The sequence below is a fragment of the Galleria mellonella genome, unplaced genomic scaffold (genome assembly GCF_026898425.1).
Source record: "Galleria mellonella isolate WM207_F2 unplaced genomic scaffold, CSIRO_AGI_GalMel_v1 utg28, whole genome shotgun sequence".
In the NCBI taxonomy this organism is placed as follows: domain Eukaryota; kingdom Metazoa; phylum Arthropoda; class Insecta; order Lepidoptera; family Pyralidae; genus Galleria; species Galleria mellonella.
In genome coordinates this window covers 2,201,681-2,228,471 of record NW_026442064.1, presented here as the reverse complement: position 1 = coordinate 2,228,471, position 26,791 = coordinate 2,201,681, and the positions used below count along the sequence as shown (strand labels likewise).

The following is a 26,791-nucleotide window of genomic DNA, read 5'->3' as shown; positions in this document are numbered from 1 at the left end:
ACAATACAATCGAATTACAACCCTCCTGCTTTTTAAAATCGGTCTAAAGTCATAACTTCATCACGCGGGAGGGCCGATGGAAAAGTGTGTAAAGTCCATTCGAACTGCATAAACAAATCTACATATACGGGCCAGGTTACGACTCGCCAGTCTCGTAATACTCATAAAAATGATACGCACATAAAATCGTCTATAAAACAGGAATATCATAATATGCCAGCCACCGGCCGTGATTCGCGCCGTATGAATAATTCTGCACGGTCGCTGTTAGGGTACCGCGGCTAAATTGCAATAGAAATATTGTAAATATATTAAAATTGTATTTTGTTAATTATTTATTTACTCTTTCGTATGTCCACGTGACACGTGTTTAGTTACCGGGATTATAAGTGTCTTATTTAACATATGTACATATATAAGTGTATGTTGTGGATATTTTGAAATAAAAAAAGCAACGTATACTAGCTAACTTTCTCTGTCGAAACAAGCAAAATGAGCCACGTTAGAAAGATATGGAATGCAGGTATGAATGGGATGGATGATTGGGATGGATAAATGACAAAATTAAAATATTACTCAATAAAAAATCCAAAAATGTGTACGAACTGAAAATTAATATCCGGTCGTACGCGTTTTCCTCGAGGGGGAGACATTAAAAAAAAAAAAAACATTTTCTATCCCAAGTAGTATTTGTATACCAAATTGCAAAGTGATTGTTTATGCAGTTAAGACGCTATCATCATCATCAAATAAGCCCTTAACTGTCCACTGCTGAACATAAGGCCTCCCCCTTGGGGGTTTGCCAGTAGTTGCCACGCTTGGCAGGCAGATTGGCAATCGCAGTTAGGCTTTGGCTCGTTGATGTTTTAAAACGGGCGCTGCTGCCCATCCCTCTCCCTCCCTTAGTCGCCTCTTACGACACCCACGGGAAAGTAAAGGGTGGCCTATCCTATGCCGGGACTACTTAATTTCAGTTACAGTCAAATAAATGGAATGACTGGACTTTACACTTAACTACATAACAATTTTAACTTTATAATGTACAGTGATATTAAAAATCACGGGAGTATCTAAATTGTAAGGCTGTCAGGATAAATTCCTAAAATATAGCTACGGAACCCTATTAAATCGTCTGGCGTGTTCTTGGCCGTATTTTATTTATCTCCATTCACACGGAAAGATCTGATCGATGCGGGGAGTTAATTTAGAAGTATCATACATCAACAGGTTATATTTGAGTCATTTCTTCCGACATTAATCTTTAGTTCAGTGAATTCTTTTACAATAACTTATACATAAATAAAAAATATTAAAAATGTTGATTGGGATAAACTCATCTACAGCGGAGGCAGACAACAGGCAAGACTCGTTATGGGTGCCCTAACTGGACATATGCCAATAAGGCATATACTACACAAGATGGGTCTATCTTCGGACACACTGTGCAGACTGTGCGGGGAGAAATCAGAGTCCATGGAACACTTGATGTGCAACTGCGATTCGTTGGCAAGTATGCGTATGAGTACTGGGAACGGCTTATCCAGAACCAGGGGACTACAGATATCTTAAACCGCGGGATATCGTTAGGGTAACACATAGGATCTATGAAATGATGGTATAAGGCAGGGGGAAGCACAAAAGATCCGTATGGGTCGACGTGCATCGGCTTAGCTGACTCCATATGCGAAAAATAAGATAAGATGCAATCTATACAATACGCCATTTATCCATGCTCTTTTTTCACGATGTCCTCTACGCAAAGGTTGTCTGGAAGAGATTGCTGATTGATCGATGAGCGATAAGGCCGCCTTTTATATAATTTCTCAATAAAATTTACTATATTCATTCATTTATTTTTATAAGCTATGCAATTAAATGTAAATAAATAAATATAATAATGTGAGCCCGACATAGAATAGGCCACCCGTTCCTTTCCCGTGGGTGTCGTAAGAGGCGACTAAGGGAGGGCGAGGGATGGGCAGCAGCGTCCCTCTTAAAACATCTTTAGAGCCTAACTGTGATTGCCAACCCGCCTGCCAAGCGTGGCAACTACTGGCAAAACTCCCCCATGGGGAAGGCTTACGTTCAGCAGTGGACAGTTAATAACTGAAATAATAATAATATAAAATTAATTAATCAATTGATATCAGGAAAATTTTAACTTAATTTTTTTTTTAATTACAACTCACGATTTTTAGATAATTTTCGTTTCATTGTTTTAAAGTACATCGATGCACACAATGCAGGCTTAATGCTTGCAAGAAACAGCGAAATAACTAATAATAAGAATATATCGGTCTACTTGAGGTGGAGGAATGAAATTTTGTTGTTGATGTTGTATTTACTTATTTATTGTTGTTAAATATACATTAATTTTTAAAATATTATAACATCAATTTGGAAGTTCTTTGATTTTGAATGGATCACTGGTACGCACCTCTTTACATTTCTATCATTCATGTATGTGTATATGTTTGATCTTGTACAAGTAGTTGCACACAACCATTTTGCATATTTTGTTTTGTAGTAATAGGTGGCCAACGTCGTTGGTGACACTAAAATTATTGATATTTAGATATATATGTATATATATAGTTATTGTATTTACTGTTTGTTGACCTAAATAAAGATAAAAAAAATAAGCTTACTTCTCATATAGTCAGCATACTAAACGCGACACTGTGAAGTGATTGGAACCGGCGATCTTACTGCTAGCAATTTTTTATGCAGCTTAAAATGGTAAACACTCGATAGCTTGTTAGCATTCCAAGAAGGTGGACCGTAACCCGCCTCGTGAGATTCATCTCCTGTAAATATGAACAGTACCATAGACATAACAGGATATACTCTATCGTCTATGATAGCCCTCATACTATCTATGGTACCATTCTTGAGGACTAAAATGCAATAAACTTGCCGAAATGATTTCCTCGTAGTCTCCTATGATCAAGATTTCGTTTAATAATTGGGAAATTCGTTACGATGGTATAAATAACCTTGTCACCATTCATCCTTCATCTGTACCTTGACAGCCACTATTCCATTTTCAACCATTAAAAATATTTTTTTTTTATACAACTTAGAATGGCAAACAAGCTGACGGTCCACCTAATGGAAAGTGGAAACCGTCGCCTATAGACATGAGCAGTACCATGGACATAGCAGAGTATACTGTTTCGCCCATGATACCCCCCATGCGTTGCCATTCCTGAGGACTCAGGTGTTATTTCTCTGTACCAAGTAAATTCACGCCATATCCCACCCTTCAAACCGAAACACAGCCATGCAAACACAGCTGCTTCATGGTTGAAACACGAATGGGACAAAAGTACCCAAGCATTCGACTTTTGTACAAAGTCTCCCTCTGGTAAATATATATTTTTTATTTAGGATTATATAAAAAAAAATTAAAAAGCACGACTGCCCTGCCAGAACGTAATTAAAAAGTAAAATAAAGTTATAGCTAATGTCACTTGGAATGATGTAAGCATTCTAATAATATCACTTATCTCTAAATCTAGATCTGATCAAGCATTTAGAAGATATGGTGTAATAAAGCAACTCACATCCATACTAGTATGTGAACTCTGAAAATATTACACTCTCTTTCTGGACAGTTGTGTAAAAATACCTTACAACAAGAGCAGATTTTAAATCGTCACATAAACTTTTAGTATCATAGACCTGTTAGTAATATAGACGGGGTAATAAATTAAAGCAGGACGCGCACGTAATGTACCATATTAACTCATACTACAATCGCATTCATTTAGATCCACCAAGCACTGTTCTTGCAATTGCGACAATGACGTACCTACTATCACAATATGAATAGGTATTAAGTGACTACGAGGCTAAAACCAGCTTTGTATGCCCACTGGCTGAATGGCTCGCAGACAAGCCTCAGTAGGAATTGTTAATGATGTAGTGTGGACCGAATGCGAGCGGACAGATTACGCAGCGGCCAAGTTAGTGGTTACACGTCTGATGAATACTTCTGGCTTAAAAATTGGTGTGGCTCCAGATAGTTGACAGTGAGATCACAACTACCGAGATGGAGCACTGAATATTAAAAAAAAAACTTTCTAAAAATCAACCAACTGTTTTAATCTCAGCTAACTATTGATTGACGTACTTTTTATAGCCTGAATTATATATGTCATCTGGAAGATAGTTATAGATAGAGGGAGACTTTGTACAAAAGTCGATTGCTTGGGTACCTCTGTGACATTCGTGTTTCAACCGTGAAGAAGTTGTGTTTGCATAGCTGTGTTTCGGTTTGAAGGGTGGGATATGGCGTGAATTTACTGGGTACAGAGGAATAACACCTGAGTCCTCAGGAATGGCAACGCATGGGGGTATCATGGACGAAACAGTATACTCTGTTATGTCCATGGTACTGCTCATGTCTATAGGCGACGGTTACCACTTTCCATCAGGTGGGCCGTCAGATTGTTTGCCATTCTAAGTTGTATAAAAAAAAAATATTTCATTGCTTTATATTCTTACATTGTATCCAAGATGCGCACAAAAGTTAATAATAAATATGACAATTCCGCTATTTTTCGCACCACATATGTACAACTCTGTCGGACGGTCTGCCTTTACGATTGAACCGCTTTGAGTGATCCGATTGGTTATATAATTATATAACCAATCGGATCACTTAAACAGATATAGATAATTATCTAACGACAATGTTTGGTATCACAATAATTATTTGATTAATTAAGTTATATGCAGCAATAATATATGGCTGAAGGAGACGTCCTATCTCAATCAAATAGGACGAATAGTAAACAATACTTCTCCTTAGAAACTTTCGAAACATTCGAAAAAGCGCGTCTTTTAGGGTTCCGTAACTTAAAAGAAAAAATTTAAGCCATTTAGGATCTTTGTTGTCCATCTCTCTGCCTGCCTGCGAAGAACCCTTTTCTCAAGAACGCGTGAAGGTATCGAGCAGAAATTAATTAACTCAAGTATGCAATCCTTTGAAACATTAAAAAATCAAACTTCTAAATTAATTCAATCAAAAGATACGGCCATTTATACCTAGTGTATAATTTAAAATTTTTTTGCAGTTTCTTGTGTCTGTATATCTTTTATTTTTTTCTTTTTTTTTTACCCCACTATTATTATTTATTCGGCAAATAAATTCTACCAAGAATTTATTACATACTAGTTTTTGACCGCGACGTCGTCCACGTGGCAAGTAAATGTTTACTGACCGGGGTACAAAGTAGCCTGTATCCACATCCATATTTATAGTTGGAGTTTGTTTGTTTGTGACCTCTTAGCGCCTTAACAGCTTAACTAATCACTATGAAATTTGGTGTACACGTACTCGTATATTGAATGGAGTAGCACATAGATTGCTTTTTTTTATTTTTTTTTTTTTCAATTTTAATTATCCACAAAATACACTTTTTTGACTTATTAATTCACCAAATTACATTACCATTTGTTAGCAATAAATATAACAAACTCATTAAACAAATATGCCAGTAACGCGAACGCAACCGCGGCTAAAAGCTAGTACAAAAATCAACATATATTTTCTGTACAATAACTTGCGTGCAAAAGCAAAATTGTAAAGACGGACCCATTTGGATTACCGACACTAACTGGGCCGCAGGCCGGGACCCTCGCGCAATACTCGGCCGTTAATATTTAAACTGCAGTTAGCGAATTTGAAGTTAACTCACCAGGTTAACCCATACTGGAGTAATTTACTATGCGCCCCGATGCAATCGTGGCCCACTTGTATTCTGTTTTTATACGTTCATTTACTTTTTATACTTTTGCATACATTAAAATTGCCGTGTGGTCCCGGCGTAGAATGGACCCTAAGAGTCGATTACGGAAGCTTCATGATCGAGTGATGGGCAGCAGCCTTCCACTTTAAACATCACCAAAAACCTAGCTGCGATTGCCAACTCATCTGCTAAGCGTGGCAACTACTGGCAAAACCTCCCCTTTTTTTAATGGGTGATAATGGAATGGTAACCCTACCCGCACTATCGGTATACATTAGCGGGGCACCAGTGAAGGATGATAGGTGGGGATGAAGCAGGTTAGTTAGTCCATTGTAACGTATTCAACAAGAATTGTTCACGATTGTTTCCAGAGGGAACAACGTGGAAGTCGACCTAATAGGGTATAATAAGACCTAATAGATATATTGCTAGCCATGGGGTTGTCAAACTCCATTGTTAACAATCCCTTTCCTCCCTTTTAGGCGTGACCTATGCTCAGCAGTGGGCAATTATTGGCTGATTTAAAATATGTCTACAGAGCAGATTTAATGCCTGATGGCATTCTCTACCAGTCAACCATTACGCTAAACAGAGAGAGAGAAAGAAAGTAAATAGCAGTGCATTGTACTAATAAAATCAATTTTAAATTAAATAAATATTTAATTTTATTTATTTGATATAAAAAAATTGTCATCATTTCAGTCTATAACATAGTTTCATATTTTTTTTTAATATACTTAGTATGGTAAACAAGCTAACGACCCATCTGATGGAATGTGGTAACCGTCATCTATCGGGGTGGAGGGGAAGCAGTTTTTTTTAATGGGTGATAATGAAATGGTAACCCCACCCGCGCTATCGGTATACACCGGCGGGGCACCAGTGAAAGATGAAAGGTGAGGATGAAGCAGGCCAGTTAGCCCATCGTGACGAATTCAACAATAATTGTTCACGATGATTTCCAGGGGGAACCACGTGGAGGTCGACCTGATAGGGCTAGGATATTGCTAGCAATGGGGCTGTCAAACTCCATTGCTAACAATACCTTTCCCCCCGGAGGGGAGGGATCAGGAATCATTAGTAAAAAGGATGTGAATCACCTTTACTTACTGTTCATCCCTCGAGCACTAACCATATACGTCGATCGCAAATAATAATTGGGTAAAGTTTTTTTTTTTATACAACTTAGAATGGCAAATAAGCTGACGGCCCACCTGATGGAAAGTGGTAACCGTCGCCTATAGACATGAGCAGTACCATAGACATAACAGAGTATACTGTTTCGCCCATAATACCCCCATGCGTTGCCATTCCTGAGGACTCAGGTGTTATTCCTCTGTACCCTGTAAATTCACGCCATATCCCACCCTTCAAACCGAAACACAGCCATGCAAACACAACTGCTTCACGGTTGAAACACGAATGGGACAGAGGTAGCCAAGCAATCGACTTTTGTACAAAGTCGATTGCTTGGGTACCTCTTTTACTCTCTGTTACGCAGTTACGGTCACGGTAGTTACATAGCAGTTGAAGATTATGATCTCCCATGAAGAGAAATTGTCTAATTAGATAGACAGATAATTTATTTGCATTATTTACAGTACACAGATTACAACAGACATGAAAAATGAGATAAAAGAAATATTAAAATCATATCCACTTTTAACTGTCCACTGCTGAACAGAAGTCTCTTCTTAGTAGCATTTGCCAGTAGTTGCCACGGTTGGCAGGCGGATTGGCAACTGCAGTTAGGTGTCGTAGATGTTTTAAGTGGGACGCTGCTACCTGCTGCTGTTAGTCGCCTCTTACGATACCCATGGGAATGTAAGCGGTGACCTATTTTATACCGGGACCACAGATAAAAGAATACATTTACACAAAAAAAAATACATAAAAAAAGAAATACAATTCTTTTTCCTTTCGTGTTTATTTTTTTATTTTATTCGTTATAAATTTATTAGATTAGTAAGAAGATATATAACAATATAGTGATACTTAAATAGAGATAATGATTCTTAACGACTGTTATATGACTTGATACTTTTGTCCTTGGGACGCGGCCGCGTGGCAGGACGCCCACGACGTCGCGTGACGAGGTCAGGCGCACTGGTTAGACGTCATTTTTTTTACAACACAGGGGGCAAACGAGCATGCGGCTCACCTGGTGGTAAGTGACTACCGCCGCCCATGATCATCCACAACACTAACGGCATTGCAGGTGTGCTGCCGGCCCTTTAAAAAGGAATATACTCTTGTCTTGAAAGTTATGTTGTCGTATCTGTTCGGAAATACTGCTGCTGGAAGTTGATTCCAAAGAGTGGTTGTGCGTGGAGAAAAGTGCCTTGAAATACGCACGGTGGAGGGCCGCCACTCGTCCAGATGGTTGGGATGAAATTTTAGTTTATGGCGGGTTGTACGGTGGTGAAAATCAGCAGCAGGTATCAATCCGAACAATTACTCAGAGTACTCCCCATGATAAATTCGATAGAAGATGCACAGAGATGCAACATCTCTGCGTAGTTTCAGTAGGTCGAGCCGGACAGTAAGACGCCGATCGTCAACAATTCGAGCTGCCCGACTTTGAATGCGGTCTAACAGAAGGAGTTGGTACTGTGGCGCTCCTGCCTACAGGTGAGAACAGTATTCCATATACGGCCTGACTTGAGCTTTATACAGCTTCAGGCGGTGTTGATACAAGACATAGGAGTCAATTTTTTTTTCAATGGATGACAATGGAATGGTCACCCCGCCTGCGCTATAGGTGAGATGAAAGGACAAGTCAGTTAGCCCATTGTAATGAATTCACCTGGAATTCAGCTTGATGATTTTCAGGGGGGGAATACGTGGAGGTCAACCTGAAAGAGTATGCTGCTAGCAATGGGACTGATAGTCCGCATTACTAATAATCCTTTCCCACCAGGAGTCAATATGTAAACTGCGCGAATCGAAGATGCTTGAGTTGGAAAATGAACCCTCCACCCAGACAAGTGGCAAACGAAAAATCAGATAGAAAGAGATGGTAACATGTGCTGGTCTGTTTTCAATCGACTTTAAAAATTAAGAGACTTTCAATTCAAGTGTTAGTTATATATACTTGGACATACCTACGGATTGGTCGCATTTAATATGGGCCAACATAAAAAATATCCAGGCTCGTATGAACAGACATACATAAATACAAATGTTTGCATTGTATGAAAATAAGACCCGTAATCATTGGAAGATAAGGCGGCATGTTGAAATCTATCTATCTCCTATCATCTCTCACTAGTGTCCCGCCAGCGTATACCGATAGCGCAGGCGGGATTACCATCCCATGATCACCCATATTTTTCATTTAAAATTTTGCTGTATAAAAAAAAATTTGGTAAAATTTCCATAGAACCAATCTGTAGGTATATCGTTTCAGGTAAAAAAAATCCAAATCAGTTTACAACAAGAGGGGGAAAGGGATTGTTAGTAATGGAGACTAAGAATCCCATTGCTAGCAATATACCCAACCAGGTCGACCTCCTCGCGGTTCCCCCTAGAAACTATCATGGTTAATTCGTGATGAATTTATCATGATGGGCTAACTGGCCTGTTTTCATTCTCATCTATCACCCTTCACTGGTGCTCCGCCAGCGTATCCCGTTAGCGCAGGCGGGGTTACCATACCATTTTCAATCATCAAAAAAAAATCAGTTTACAACTAACGAAGTTATGAGGTAACAAACATAAAAAAAATATAACCTAATGGAGAACTTTCTTTGCCGTTCTAAGTTGCAGAAAAATATACATCCCCTACTGCACAATTTACGAACTTAATGTGACCGAAGCCTTATAGTCTACAACAGTCTATCCTGCTACTGAAATATCATTTTTATGTTTTCATAGTTACATGTATTCAACGTCATGACATTTCAAAGCAGTCTAAACCGAATTTTCCTTTTGTAAACAGAACTAAACACTCGTGAATTATTTATAAGCCCTGTCTTTCTTTCATAAAAATATTTTATTTCCCCCTTTTACAAGAACACCGTTGCTCCCTACACCAGTACGTTCTGAGTTCAAAATTACACGCGCGTTCCAGCTATTCCAACCAGCCAGTGCCGGCATAAGTTTCTAATGTTCCAAAGGAAATTCGCCTTTATTGTTACACAATAGTGCGGGCACAAAGCCTCTTTTCTTCTGGCTGTACGCTAAAATATCTGTTATGCAAAATTATTGCCTAACGTCACATAGTTAAGCGCTACTTTTGTTTGACGCAAAACTTACATGTTTTGTTTTTAAGCATATATTTCGTTCAATACTGAACATAGAGTTACTTGTATAATGCGATGTTGTAGACTTATTATTTTGTTTGGCTGTGTACAATCATAATTTATTCTAATGCAATTCGTAAATTATATATATATATATATATATATATATATATATATATATATATATATATATATATATATATATTTGTAATTAAATAATACATCTTTAATCATTATAAATAATATTACGCACCTTTTACATTATGAATCTCAAATTAAAGGCGATTAAAGGTGCTTTTTTTTATACTTATTATAAAATCTTAAATTAGTTTAGTAACATTTTTGACAATACTACCTTACACAAAATATGCTCTGAATTGAAAATAAAATATACAGCAATATACAGTCGTCTGTTGAGCCTTCCTCTTTTTTTAAATACGTTAAAAATCAAACTCATAAGTAATCACAAAATATCTGGAACCTATCAGCAAACTTGGAATCTACCAATTTACCATTATTTTAGCTCATATTAGTTTATCAGGTTTACCAGGTTGTCTGTAAGAGATTGCTTTTAGCGATAAGGCCGCCTTTTGTATATGCACATTCTGTATAAATACTCCTTGTATACATCTCTATTGTGCGCAATAAAGAGTTTATTATTTATTATTTATTGTGATTTTTGTGTATAGTAACCCCGGCTGTGCTGTCATATCGATAACTGACGTCGTACTAAGACAAGTGATGAAGTCCGGCCACTAACAGCCCATTTTGTCAAAATTGTCATAAATTTACCACGACAGTTTCTAAGGAGGAACGCTTAGAGGTCAACCTAACAGGATCTATAACTAGCAAAAGGACCACTGGTGTCATATCCTATGGACGCATATAACATCATTATTAATTTTACCAGAGGGAGACTTTGTACAAAAGATTGCTTGGATACCTCTGTCCCATTCGTGTTTCAACCGTGAAGCAGTTGTGTTTGCATGGCTGTGTTTCGGTTTGAAGGGTGGGATATGGCGTGAATTTACTGGGTACAGAGGAATAACACCCGAGTCCTCAGGAATGGCAACGCATGGGGGGTATCATGGGCGAAACAGTATACTCTGTTATGTCCATGGTACTGCTCATGTATATAGGCGACGGTTACCACTTTCTCATGATAATGATATCACCTGTCGATATTAAAAAATCCCTTCATTTTTTTTATACAACTTAGAATGGCAAACAAGCTGACGGCCCACCTGATGGAAAGTGGTAACCGTCGCCTATAGACATGAGCAGTAGCATGAACATAACAGAGTATACTGTTTTGCCCATGATACCCCCCATGCGTTGCCATTCCTGAGGACTCAGATGTTATTCCTCAGTACCCTGTAAATTCACGCCATATCCTACTCTTCAAACCGAAACACAGCCATGCAAACACAGCTGCTTTACGGTTGAAACACGAATGGGACAGAGGTACCCAAGCAATCGACTTTTGTACAAAGTCTCCCACTAAGTATCTAAATAGATATATGAAGTATTTTTATAAATAAACTAAATGACCCGGCGAACATCATATCGTCTACAACGCCATCTATTAACGTAAAAAATATACAGTGCTACATAAAATCTCATCCTTTGTTTAAGTCGGTTAAAAAGAAATCCGTAATAGTGACTCTTATACAAAATTACCTATTTTTAATTCTTCAATTTTTCATCTGAATTTTAGGTCATTTTTTTTTAATTATATCTGTAATTCAAACGAATAAAATTAAGAAAAAATAATTGTATATGTACGTATATATTCGAATAGTAATTATTATTTTTATATATACATATTAAAAATAAAATAAACGAAAATAATTAGATGCAGTAAAAAGTTTACAGCGCACTCATACGATTAGACGTTTAGTCATCACAACATAATCTCTAACGCACCATACACGGTACGTACTTTTACATGAGACGTATCTAGACCTATCTACCCGTATCTACGTAGTACGCCACACGTACGCACCGCGCTGCGTCCCGTACCGATACGTAACTCGCCGCACTACGCCCGATATTCGGCCGGCCCGTTTACATATCTCCCGTTACGTTTCAATAGATGCATTCTCCTTTCTTTTTTTTATTATTATTATTATTATCATTCCTTTTATGAAAGCAGACGTCACTATATAAGTCGAATAACAATCGTTGGTGGCCGCTCACCCTCATCTACATTTTGTTTGAAGACGAACTCGAGAGCTATCCTCCATCTCGCCTCCGCGTATACAGTCAACGGTAAGTCTGTCTCGCCGCCGCGGCGTTTCACACCACCATGAATAAAATAAGATGGTACCAACAGCCGCTATCTGTCTCGCTCGCGCCACCCAGATCTCGCGTGGGTGGAGACGGGCTAGCGGTACAAGAGCAGAAATGCAATAAAACCGAGCGCCTACATGGGAGATTTGTCTCTATATAGGTAGATGTTTATAGTTAAAAAGCTTTATGCTATATGCTTGGCTTTATTTGTTTAGCCCCGTCGGCCGGAACACGTGTTAATTTCCGTTTAATTTCAGATAATGATGTTGATTATATAATTTTGAGATGTAAATAAAAATCGTGCATTTCATGTTTTAGTTTTTAAACTATATACCTACCATAAAGAAGGATATTATTCTGTAACTGTGCTTATAAGCTATAATCCTTAGATAAAGGATCACTAATCGAATATCTATCTATTTTAGTGAAGAATCTAAGAAATAATCTATCTGTAACAGATTGTCAAAGGCTTTTTTAACGCTTAAAAGCAGTTTTTTTTTATTTTTAACAAATTAATAATTATCACTTACAATTGGGTAATTACTCTAATTAGATATTTAATATATTGAATTTATAAATTTATTTAAATACGTACAGTTATGTTTTTTTATACAAGATTTATTATTCTCCTTTTAAAGGAAGTAAACAAGCATGCGACTCACCTAATCGTCGATGTACACCGCGGCTTAGAGTCATTAGCCATATATCGAAGTTTGATACATTTTCGACCGTTTGAGTTTAAGAGGGCCGTTTTTTTTTAAAAACCTTATTCCGAATTTGTGTAAACAAATTATTTAAACGCTCTGTAGACCTGTGTTTATTACTGGTGTCTATTCAAATTAACTAACTAAGTTCACCAAAGGGAGACTTTGTACAAAAGTCGATTGCTTGGGTACCTCTGTTTCATTCGTGTTTCAACCGTGAAGCAGTTATGTTTGCATGACTGTGTTTCGGTTTGAATGGTGGGATATGGCGTGAATTTACAGTGTACAGAGGAATAACACCTGAGTTCTCAGGAATAGCAACGCATAGGGGGTATCATGGGCGGAACAATATACTCTGTTATGTCCATGGTACTGCTCATGTCTATAGGCGACGGTTACCACTGTCCATCAGGTGGGCCGTCAGCTTGTTTGCCACTCTAAGTTGTGTAAAAAAAACTAATTGATTTTTAAATGTCTACCCTTACACGTCATATTCCTTCATAGATTTAAAAATACAAAAATTACCACAAAAAAATATCGAAATATTTCCACACCCATTTTGTTTTTATTCGATTAAAAAAAAAAACAAAAGGCTCTATATTCGACTGTATATACTTTTTTCACCAAACATTTCCCCTAAACTACGGAAAAATTTTACCAAAAATAGTGGAAAAAAATACCTAACCTAGCAACGATATATAGTATCGTCTGTCCAATTGTGTTTACTATACTATAATATACTATACTTTTACTATATGGTACACACACACACACACACACACGCACGCATGCACGCACGCACGCACGCACGCACGCACGCACGCACGCACACACTCCTATACACACGTCGCAATATAAACGTAGATTCGCCACTGTTACGTGGCACGACATAAATTGAAAAATAAGAAAAGAATTAAAAACTCCTTGTTTTTGAAGTCGATTAAAAAAATAAAAACATCTTTATTTTTGATTTAAATTAAAATGGAGGCGAGGGAAGGCTGTGGAGGGCACACGTTGGTCCCCTCCTCCTAAAAATTGTATCAATTTATAATATATTACGCGTTAACTTTTAAAAAAACCGCGACAACCGGCACAAACTTGACCACCCCCTCCCCCTCTCGGGCCAGAAGCTGGATATGTAGGTTCACTGTGTGTACTATTTGTAAAAAAGTCTAGAAAAGTTTATAGCCTACTTTTTATCTCGGTCAATCAAAATATCCCGATCACGCAGGCGTAATCGCGGGGAAAAGCTAGTTTAATATAAAATTGATTTAACATAATGTATTCGTATTTATTTATTAAACCTTAACACACCTAGATAGTGTAACAGTCGACCGTATACAATATACAATAATACCGTAGCAAATATGGTATGTAGAAAAAAACAAAAACAATAATAAAATAAAACAGTAATTTAAAAATAACGTACATAGAATACTAATTTTACACACACACACACACACACACACACACACACACATATATGTATATATATATATATATATATATATATATATATATATATATATATATATATATATATATATATATATATATATATATATATAATTAGATACTATTAATTCCAGGTATCACCGGAAATATTGGACGTTGCAGTTAAGTCTCAGTTTTTCATCGAATAATCTAATTTCCTTGACGCAAATAACAAATGTACAAAAAGAAAAAATCTATAGACATCGAAGGTAATGGTAAAGCGATAGTTACGGGTAACATTCAGTGAGCAATACGTAATAGGAAATCAATTTGGCGTCTACACCATCCAGCCGACTCAGTCACGCCACTCGACGGTTACCGCTGGTTGGTACTTACGTACGTAAATGCCAATACCTAAGGGTTGGAGAAATGACTAATTTATTTAGTCGACTCTCTTATACATACTTGCATGCGCGTCGCACGATCGTCTGCAGTCCGTTTTAATAGAGATTAATGTATATGCAACCAAGTTTTGTTGTAATTGTCACGTAAATACTCTTTAAATTCTTTTTTTTTTTATGCAGCTTAGAATTGCAAACAAGCTGACGACCCCACCTGATAGTAAGTGGTAACCGTTGCCTATAGACATGAACATTACCATGGACATAACAGAGTATTTTGTTTCGCCCATGATACCCCCCATGCGTTGCCATTCCTGAGGACTCAGGTGTTATTCCTCTGTACCCTGTAAATTCACTGCCATATACCACCCTTCAAATCGAAACACAACCATGCAAACACAACTGCTTCACGATTGAAACACGAATGGGACAGAAGTACCCAAGCAATCGACTTTTGTACAAAGTCTCCCTCTGGTCCTTATCCTTACATACTGATATTTTAAACGTAAAAGTATGTTTATTTAAAATATAGATAGATAGATAGATAACTTTTATTACCAGTATTAAGAAAATAAAAAATTAAAACAACAAAAAGAGAAAAAAAAAACAATTAATGTTGCTGGTAATAAGCACCACCCTTCAAATCGAAACACAGTCATGCAAATACAATTTTGTCCTATTTGTTATAATTGCCGTGTGGTCTCGGCATAGGCCACCGCTTCCTTTCTCGTGGAAGTCGTAAGAGGCGACTAAGAGATCTTAATGATTGAGAGGTAGGCAGCAGTATTCCTCTTAAAACATCACCAAACCACCAAAGCCTAACTGCGGTTGCCAATCCGTGTGACATGACAATTATTGCAAAACTCCCCTTTTGGGGACCTATTCCTAAAGGTCCAAGTTAAAGTCTGGTTTATATTTTATCTTTTTTTTTTTTTATTTAAAAGTTTCTTTTTGTCGGTGCAACTAATTCATGCATATATATACTTATATATATATATATATATATATATATATATATATATATATATATATATATATATATATATATATATATATATATATATATATATATATATATATATATATATACTTACACATTATCTAGAAAATATCTATTTTATTAGTTTTTACTAGTTCTGAAATCTACGCGTACGAAGTAGCAGACTTAAAGTTAAATATAAAGTAAACAATAAGTATGTATAACCTATGTCGAGATCGGAATTATGTTTGTCTATAAAAATTAACTATTTACGTTCACGCATATAGAAAACCATCTTTATAGAGAGGGGACACTATTAGAAATCGTTTTATTTGTTCAAATAAACTGTCAACGAGCCAGGTCCGGACGAAATCGCACGAACTCGTGTTCGGCTATATTCGGCAACTTACGGTGCATCTCGCTGAATATAGAACGCGCACTCAAATAAGAAATCTTGAGGTGATTGACTAAACCACCTCCCAACGCCTCCTCCCTCATTATAAGACCGGATCCACACTATAGAATCAGTTCAATCTCTGTACGGACAATAGAAACATTACGAGATTGATCGTGAATGAAACAGTACTGGACTAAACTCTACTATGAATACACATATTATTTCTTACGTAATAATATTTTGCCAGATTCAGATCGGACTGAGATTGAATCAAGATCGGCTTATGATCGTGGATCTGACCTAAAATAGAGTACATATGTATAAGGTCACTAGCAAGACGATTTACGCAATCTAACATAACAACAGCTTGTCATATATGTCGTTAATTATTACCGCAACTATGACAAGTTGCGATAATAATTGACGATATGCAGTGTCAAAATCGCAAGTCGTCAAATACGTTAGTCTGACATTATCGTAGCTCATTATATACGCAGATTGTCATAATCACAGCTCGTCAAATATGTTAGTCTGTCATAATCGCAACTCGTCATTTACGCAGTATCTCATAATGGCAGCTCGTCATATACGCAATCTGTAGTAATCGCTACTCGTCAAATACGCAGACCGTCATAATCACAGCTCGCCAAATACGTTAGTCTGTTATAATCGCAGCTTATCAAATACGCAGATCGTCATAATCACAGCTCGCCAAATACGTTAGTCTGTTATAATCACAACTCATCAAATACGCAGATCGTCATAATCACAGCTCATCATATACGTTAGTCTGTCAAAATCGCAGCCCGTCAAATACGCAGATCGTCATAATCACACCTCGCCAAATACGTTAGTCTGTTATAATCACAGCTCGTCAAATACGCAGATCGTCATAATCACAGCTCATCATATACGTTAGTCTGTCAAAATCGCAGCTCGTCATATACGCAGATTGTCATAATCACAGCTTCGAAACTTGTCATAAATGCACCAACTAGTCCAAATCTATTGGCATATCCCAAACGATTACACGACAATATGGAACGCATTGCACCATCAAAATTTGTCCGTTGAACGTGTAGATACTAGAAAAGAGTTCTTTGATCCCACTATTTCTAGTGTAACACTGACTTCATAGACATAGACGAACTTGATGGACGCAATGAACATATCAATTTGTACGTCTTTCAATAAATCGACTAACCTACGAAATTATGACTAGTAATTAAACCCACGGTATAATTATTAAGGATAAACTGTAGCGGAACAATGAACCGAGTTCTTTAATACAGGTATATTTAGACACCTATTCATTTCTTTGTATCTTTAGTACAATTTGCTGTCTAAACGTTTTTAATAGTAGGTAACTGTACATAGAATTGTAGCATGAGTCTTTTTTTATTACACGAACACCTTCCTTCGATTAATTCGAAACATTATCCTATGATTATTCAACACACAACAAGTAAGTATATAAATACATAGTGAAGTGATACCGCGGGTAGGGTAACGGTGCTTATGACTCACATAGACAATATTATACTATCGATTTAGATCCACAAAAAAAAATCAATTCAGCCGTGGCAAAACCAGTTAATTTTATTGGAAAACTATTACTACTGAACCGATTTTGATGATTTTTCTATGAGATTAATCTGAATGTCGTTATGTCAAGTTTCAAATAAGGAACAATTTTTACAAATCAGTTCGTAAATGACGGAGTTCTGAAGTTAATAAAAAAAATTAGCATACACGTATTATTCGATGTATAAAAGGAGATAGCTTACTTATATAACGCTCAGTCTATATTTTCCTGTCGCAAAAACGTATTTGCGAACACTGATAGGTAATCCTTAGTAATATTTGCTTAATATATAAAAATCCCGTATTACTATGTTCGTTCACGTCAATCTCCAAAATAGCTTGACCGATTTTCATAATATTTTGAATTGGTCGTTGCAACTCGACAGATAGATTCGTTTTTCTCTCTATGAAATGAATCTAGTAGGTGGCGCTAAGGAGTAAAACATTTTTTTCTAAAGACAGCTAGTCAATTATTAATTTAAAGTAAGTTCTGTTGTTATTTCTTAACGATTTTGCTGCAACCGCAGTTAGGCTTTGGTAACATTTTAAGAGGGACGCTGCTACCTATCCTTGGACCATTAAGTTCCCTTATTCTTCTCTTACGACACCCACAGGAAAGAAAGAAGTGGCCTAATCCATGCAGGGACCACACGGCTTACTTACAGTATTCATTTAGCCTGGAAAAGCCATAATAGGCCACTTTTTACACAAATCACGATCAGTTTATTATAGTACAAGCTTTTACCCGCGATTTCGTCCGCGAAATTGAGATATATTCACTGATCGGGGTAAAAAGTAGCTCACGTCCTTTTTCTTCCCATATAGAACATGTATGCCAAATTTCATAGCGGTAGCTAGACATGAAGGCACTAAAAAGTATCAAACAAACACACTTTCATTATTTCATATTTATTTCATTTTTCACTTTATACTACATATATAGTTAGTTTGTTTTATTTTTTTTATACAACTTAGAATAGCAAACAAGCTGACGGTTCACCTGATGAAAAGTGGTAACCGTCGCCTGTAGACATGAGCAGTACCATGGACATGACAGAGTATACTGTTTCGCCCATGATACCTCCCATGCGTTGACATTCCTGAGGACTCAGATGTTATTCCTCTGTACCCTGTAAATTCACGCCAAATATTCACAGCTGTGAATATAACATTGTTTGTTATATTCACAGCTATGAATATAACATTGTTTGTTATATTCACAGCTGTGAATATTATATTTGTTATATTGTGTGATCGTTGTGACATTTAAATCAGATGCATATACATGGTACATATTTACTTCTCCATCATTCTTACTAATATTATAAACATATAAAAGTGAATTTGTTTATTTGTTTGCTTATTTGTTTATTCATTATCATTTAGCTTATTTATTTATTTTGTATCTTATTTATTTAGTAGTTAGTCGGTCACTAAACATAATTTTTCTTGTATTAAGTAGTAGTAATACTAGATGGCGTTGGAATCGAGACTTGTAGTTTTTGTTGATTATTTTGTAAATAAAGATTATTTGAAATAAAATTTCTAAATTGGCAAGCGATTTTTATTATTGTATGTGATTGTGAAGTGACAGATATTACGTGATTTCTTTCTGAATGAATTATAACCCACAAAATCGCAATGTTTCTTGCTAGCGTGTAATTTTTACAAAGTTGTATAATACAAGAGAATATGGACAAAATTATGATAAGTTATTAATATATTAGTAAAGAAAAACCGCTCGCCGATTTAGAAATTTTGCCTCAAATTATATTTAGTCATAAAATAATAAATAAAAATCACAAATCTCGATTCTAGCGCCACCTAGTATTACGTGTGTATTTTTAGTTTATGACCCAATACCTTAAGAAATCGTCATGAAATTTAGTTACACGTATTATTTGAAATGAAAAAGTATATAGATCCTTACTATCCCGGTCAATTAACGTATCGACGCAGAAGTAGTCGCGGGTAAAAGCTAGTTTAACCTGAAATTGATTTAACATAATGTATTTAATTATCATTAAATCCAGGTACCATTGAAACGTTGCGCGTTGCAAGTTAATATCAGTTTTTCAACGGATAATCTGATTTGCTTTATATAATTACATTATTTCATATTAAACAAACGTCCAATTTTATTAATTAATTCCGTTTGCAGGTTTATAAGTTTCTTTCCATTTCATTATGCGACACAATGTATAATTTCTGTTTGATTTATGTTTTATTTTAGGTGTCTTTAAATAAGTCACTCTTGTGTTTTTTTATAATAAAATAAAGACATACATATATGTCAACCTATGATAATACCGCCATTATAAATTAAATCTTTTTAACAACCTGAGGGAGACTTTGTACAAAAGTCGATTGCTTGGATACCTCTGTCCAGAGGAATAACACCCGAGTCCTCAGGAATGACAACGCATAGGGGGTATCATGGGCGAAACAGTATACTTTGTTATGTCCATGGTACTGCCCATGTCTATATGCGACGGTTACCACTTTACATTAGGTGGGCCGTCAGCTTGTATGCCATGCTAAGTTGTATAAAAAAAAATAACAAGTCCAATGTACAAAAAAATATTTTACAATACTATACAATGACGATGATAATATTAACCGTTAACTATCCATAAGCTTCTATAAGGGAAAGGTTTGCCAGTAGTTGCCACGATTGGCAAGCAGGTGTAAACAATACAATAAAACATTAAAAATCTCTATTCCATCAATTTATCAAATAAACTAGCTAAGTAGTTAAAAGAATGGATACAAGTACCATAAATGGCTCATTGTTAAAAACGACTAAATAAAAAAAATTCATTGGCTGTGATGATAAAATCCACTATAATTGACACGCGTGCATCAAACGCGAATGCAGTTTGCACTTTTATGGTTCACCATAAAGGAGCCAATACGATTTTATAATCGTAACGTAACAGGAAACTGAGATGAACGCTACTGACGCCGTTTTTTTTATTTTATACTACTTAGAATGGCAAACATGGTACCCAGTAAATTTACCTGTAAATATAACCATTCAGATAAAAAAAGAATTTCCCAAATCGGTTTGCAACTGACTGACAGAGTTATGACGTAGCAAACAAAAAATAAACGATTTAGGAGTCTTTTTCTTTATGTAATTGGTTAAAAAATAATACGTTCTAATTTTTTTTTTCTATTATACCACGATGTCACACGATTTTACTATTACAAAATAATAGGAAAATCAAATATACACAATTATATGGAAACGCTTTCATATTTCCGTTCGCCCACCACGCCCACGTTTCACCATACGAGTACAGTCATACCGTCCGTGTGACCAGGGGGTCTACCATGAAATGAAATTCCGAATTTTCCGGCTCAATTTCGTGTTTCTGTTCGTACCGAAATCGACACAATAAATGGAGCTTAACATTTCGTTTGTCATAAATCCTACGATAAAAGTTCAAAGGAACGATATTTTAGCATTTTTAATATTTCTAAACGGTACGTATCATGTAATTTTAGCATCAAATTTTTGTTTCGTTCGGTACCGAAATTTCGGAAAACGTTTCATGGTAGGCCCTCAGAATATATTGATTGACCACAATTAAAAAGTAGCTTATATAAAGATGTATATAGGACAGAAAGGGTTCCGTCCCAAACACTACGTGTGTACCAAATTTCATGACCCTCTGATGAGTGGTTAGGGCGCAAAGTAACTGAAATTAAAAATATATATATATGTAATTGAAAATAAACTTTATCCGTTGTAAAGAAAATTATCGAATCTATTAAATATTGCTTTAAAATTTACAAAGACAAAACATCATTTAAAAAATAATTACCTATAGAAATTAAAACTGTTGTGTATCAAACAGTACCCCATTCATTTAGTTTTATATATATATATATATATATATATATATATATATATATATTGTTACAATATATTTATAAAGGTTTTTATTTAGATATATATTATTACAATATCTAAATAAAAACCTTTATAAATCTTTATAAATTAACAAACTAATTATTCACCAAGTTGAATTCAAACATTATTTAAATTAAAGAAAAAAATGTATCCAAATTACTTAATTTCTTCAGTACAAGTAATTAAAAATGTCACGAGTTGCTTTTAATCATACTATATTTAGATGCAATAAGTATGATAGAGCAACTTCCGTACATAAAATATTTGAAAGAAAAACTTGGCCACTTTAATGATAGGCAAGCATAAACAACACAATTAAGTTTCATATAATCACCTCAATTACTCTGTACTCGATATAGAATGCTCTGTGAACATGTGGAGGAGTCACTCAGGTCTCCCAGAGACACGACCAAAAAATAAAACCATGCGTGGATTATATGGTAATGACTAATACCTAGTTAATTTCTTTATTTGTATTACAGAAGGATTACAACTATAGGTACTATCTTTATAATTAAATATACCTAGAATAAATCAATTATAACCTACCACATATGTGTACAAAATTATTTTTATTATATAATTCTATCTGTCTACGAGTGTTCTATCCATTCCGTCCACAATGATCCACTGCTAAGCTCATCCACTACTTCTTTTCTATCCGCACTATGTTATTCGACCATACGCTGAGATCTACTAACTATTCTCTGTCCTAACTAATTAAATTATTTCCTCTCTAACTACACTGGGTTGGCTGGAAGAGATCTCTTTCAGAGATAAGCCCTCCCTTGCTAACAAGTTGTTAAACCAATCGTCGCATATATTGTTTAAGTGCAATAAAGGATATAAATAAAATTATAACAGTTTCTCGCATACGTTATAACAGTTGCTACCGTTAAAAATATCAATATTAATTCTCTTTATAATATCATTATTTATTTCATTATTAGAGCTTTAAATGCTAATAATGAACTAGTTAACAATTGATTCCGCAATATATTTAATAGATAAATATTGAAATTTAAACATATCAACGTCCAAAAGATTAGCTAGTTTTTAAATAATATCATAGTGATAAAATCATTATATTACCTTTATAACCAGTTATTATGAGAATTATTTAATACACGTGTATTTATAAATGAATAAACATTACGATTTTGTCACTAAAACGATCCTGTAAGCGATTTAAGCGCCATCTAAAAGTTTATGTATTAATAAAATTCTCACACAAACGTTATGTTAGAATAAAAATGGTATAAAATCTTTTTTTTTTTTTTTAGTTTATTTAAATAATTTACTTTGTTTAATTTTTTTCTATATTTGCAGTTTATTTATGAATGACGAAAGAAATATTTCTGTTACATTGTCAAGTTTCTTTATCATTAATATGTCATTAATCTTAATATAATCTATTATTTTATTGATATTAATTCTATTTTTATTTTTTATTATTATTATTTTGTTATTGTTATAAAATTGTTATATTCTTTTCTTGATATTTATTGTTATTATTTTTTTTTTGCAAAATATTAAATAACTTTTAAAGGAACACGTGAAATAATTTTGAAGTTTAAATTTTTTGCCGTCGGCGCCGCGGAGCCTCGTCGCGTATGCTTAAGTCTGCTTCTGGAAAAAACAAACTTGTGAATCGACTAAAATTACAAAAGCAATTCCTTTGCATAATTTTCAGTCAACACCTATTAAGATATATCAAATGTTTATTACCCATTATTCAAATTTGCGTTATAATTTTGTTACTAATTTAAAAATATATATAATATATAATTACGTCTTACTTATAGCGTTAAAATAAAACGCTAACACTAACTTTTCTCGATACAAACATTTCTGTATCGACACAATTAAAATTAGCTTAATAAATATATTTATGATATCAAGTTAAAAAATCGATTTAATATTTATTTTTATTATTTATTATTAGATATTAAATGTTTTTCACGTCGATAATTTCTCAATTATTGATTTATAACTCATAATGTTTCTTTTTTAATTAAATTGATTTGAAAATGTAAATATTAAACTAATACGGTCCCGGATTTTCTCAATAATTGATATGTATTTAATCACCCTATAAATATTTGTTTTATTTAAACTGAAAAGTAAATAAATTAGAATTAAAATCTGTAACGCGGTAACTACATGAAATTTGTAGCGACGGCCGTAGGCGCGCTACGAGCGCGACTACGCGGATCGCTACCCCATAGCCTACACTGCGTAGCGAAACACAGTTTTTTTTTTTGCTACGACATCGTAACATATGTTTTAATATTAAAAAGTACTTTAGCAATAATAAACATAGTCATTTTTTATTTGAGTAATTTACTACTATTTTTAAAAAATATATTTTTTTAAATTGTTTCCAACAAGACATTAAGTTTTATTTCTTTTTTTTTTCTTTAATATTATTAATTCAACAATTTTTATTAAACTGACAGAAAAACATGTATAAAAAAATAAGTATAAAAACTGTAACACCATTTAAGAAATTTTAACACTTTTCAAATTGTATTGAACTTGTATTGAACACTTATTAAATAAATTTTTTCCAGGAGCAATCGTTTATTCTAATTTAACCGTAATTCCGTATATTTTATTAGCCAAAAACATTGTTCGTTCAGCAGCCGACACCGAAATATTTGTACGTACATCCCACGACCCCTCCAGTGAGCCATTATGAAATTATTAATTATTTGTTTCCCTAAAGTTTTTATTAATTTAATTTTCAAAATGGGATCGTTTTATGGAACGCTTCATTATTACTAATAGATGTAATAATGATAAATAATTGGTTCTTTCTGTCTAACACTTACAAGTTAATTGTTTTGACAAATCATGTTATGTTGGTGCAATAAAGTGTTAAATAAATAAATAAAATAAGTTACATATATATAACTAAATATATGTCTGTCCGTTTACATTTTACGACTTAAACACTGATCCTATTTTAAAAATTATCAAAATAGTAATTAGGTTATCATTATTTATTAAAGAGAAATTTATGGAAAAATAAATTTTTGAACGTATAAAAAAAATAAAGATAAATACTTTTTATAATAATTAAACTTATAACTGTTTTATATTTTTTAATATTTAAATGTTTATAATTACTTAATTTAATTTAAATTGTGAAATCTTTGTCAATAATTAGATTGAATTAAATTGTTTAATTTTTTCATTTTATTTAATTTATTATAATTGAAAGTATTATAGAATTATTTACAACGTAATTAGTAGTTCTTTATTTAATTATATTTTTAAAAGTAGTAATCTGAACTCGTCTGCCGGATGAGAATAACTTGTACAAATGTAAAACGAGATGAGTCACCCTCGGAATCATTTTAACTGGAACTTTATAATAAAAACATTATAAATATTATTGCTATTATAAAAAAAAAAAAAAAAACTAACAGGTAATAAACATTGTAGAAAAACGGAAAATTATGCTGAGGAATTGTTTTAAATTCGCCAAAACAATAAACAAATTAAACAAAACAATATTAAACAAAAAACCACCATGGAGCTCCACGAAAAAAAACATCGCCACTGCAATCGCCAGCGACACAGTACAAACAATCGCATTGCAGAAGCTTCTGAAAATAAAACGTGATTAGTACATACTAACCCACTACGCTTCAGTCCACGGCCTCTTCACTGCTGTGGTCCGAAGTACTTCGTTTTTCAACTGTTTTCATTGTAGGTTTATTTTAATTTTGTTTATTTCTGGCTTTGTTTAACCGCGTGTATACGTTAGATTGTTATGTAAATTAGTTTGTACGTATATAAACGATGATACGAGATAATGATATATGTTTCATACAATAGTACACCGTGATATATAAACCATATAAAGTACATAGTGGTAAGGTTTCAGTCATAGTACATAATGTAGAGTGGCCGTAGAGTGTTGATTGTAAAGCATAGTACTCACGGATGGATTGGGCACGCACCGCCGCGGGTCGGTGCTACGGTACGTGGGACTGTACCGGCCTGGGAAGCAGCCGGGCGGAGCCATGAGCCCCCCACCGGATTTCATCTTATCCGGGGAGTACATGGCACATGACCCCCAAGGGTCGTCCTCCAACTTCAACACCTTGGAGGGTGAGTGATACTGGCGGTCGAAAATCTTGGCGACTTGTATCGTACTTTCGGGTTTGAATATGCGGCGCGGTGCCGCAACCGTCACGCTCGCCGGGTGATGACCGACTGAGCGGCTCGCGGCGTGACGTCACCGGCCACGCCCTCGCCCCTCCACTTACCCCCGCCCCCAGCCCCCACGGTGTCGTCTCACGCATGTTTACGTCGCGCGCCGCCGGCGAGCTTCACGAATTACTGAATTATTTAATTGGTCCATTCACTTCTCGTGCCTGTTACCTTTTCACGCTTCTAACTCCAAAAAGGTTGACGGTGACGCGATTGGCACTCGCCTAATTATGCCCCCAATCGATACCACCGAACAAATTCACAAGTTTCCGAACGGTAAATTAAGGCTTTTGTTACACGTGCCTTGATAATTACCTGTCTACAGACTTTAACTGGCTCGAGAAATTGCCTTGTATATCAATTTTCATTATTGCCCACAGATAATGCCTTAGTGTTTGTCTCATTGTTTCAAATAGCGCGAATAGTGGTAGTCAGAGATACCTAATTTTTGTTTATGATGGTTGAAAATGGAATGATAACCCCGCCCGCGCTAACGGAATACGCTGACGGAGCACCAGTGAAGGGTGATAGATGAGAATGAAAACAGGCCAGTTAGCCCGTCATGATGAATTCATCAGGAATTAACCATGATAGTTTCCAGGGGGAACCGCGAGGAGGTCAACCTGGTTGGGTATATTGCTAGCAATGGGATTCTCGGTCGCCATTACTAACAATCCCTTTCCCCCTAAAGATACCTAATTAGATACCTATCATTATCTGAGCCATATCTGAACATAGGCCTCCCCATAGACTGCCATAAAAAATCTAACTAGATAAGTTGGAGAGAAAGGGATTATAGGATCTTACAGCCACATTGCTAGCAATTATTAGGTACCTATTATTGGCTATCTATTCCT

General features: G+C 35.1%; 1 protein-coding gene across 4 annotated transcripts in view; it reads right to left on the bottom strand.

The window, feature by feature from the left end:
• The window catches only part of LOC113521559 (inhibitory POU protein), a 94,883-nt gene extending 68,960 nt beyond the window's left edge, over window positions 1–25,923 (bottom strand). For all 4 annotated transcript variants that reach the window (XM_052895503.1, XM_052895504.1, XM_052895505.1 and 1 more), the window contains exon 1: window positions 25,663–25,923. In XM_052895503.1, the coding sequence (XP_052751463.1) occupies window positions 25,663–25,785 (123 nt within the window). In that variant the 5' untranslated portion in view covers window positions 25,786–25,923. The remainder of the gene's footprint in view (window positions 1–25,662) is intronic.
• Window positions 25,924–26,791: the final 868 nt, after the last annotated feature.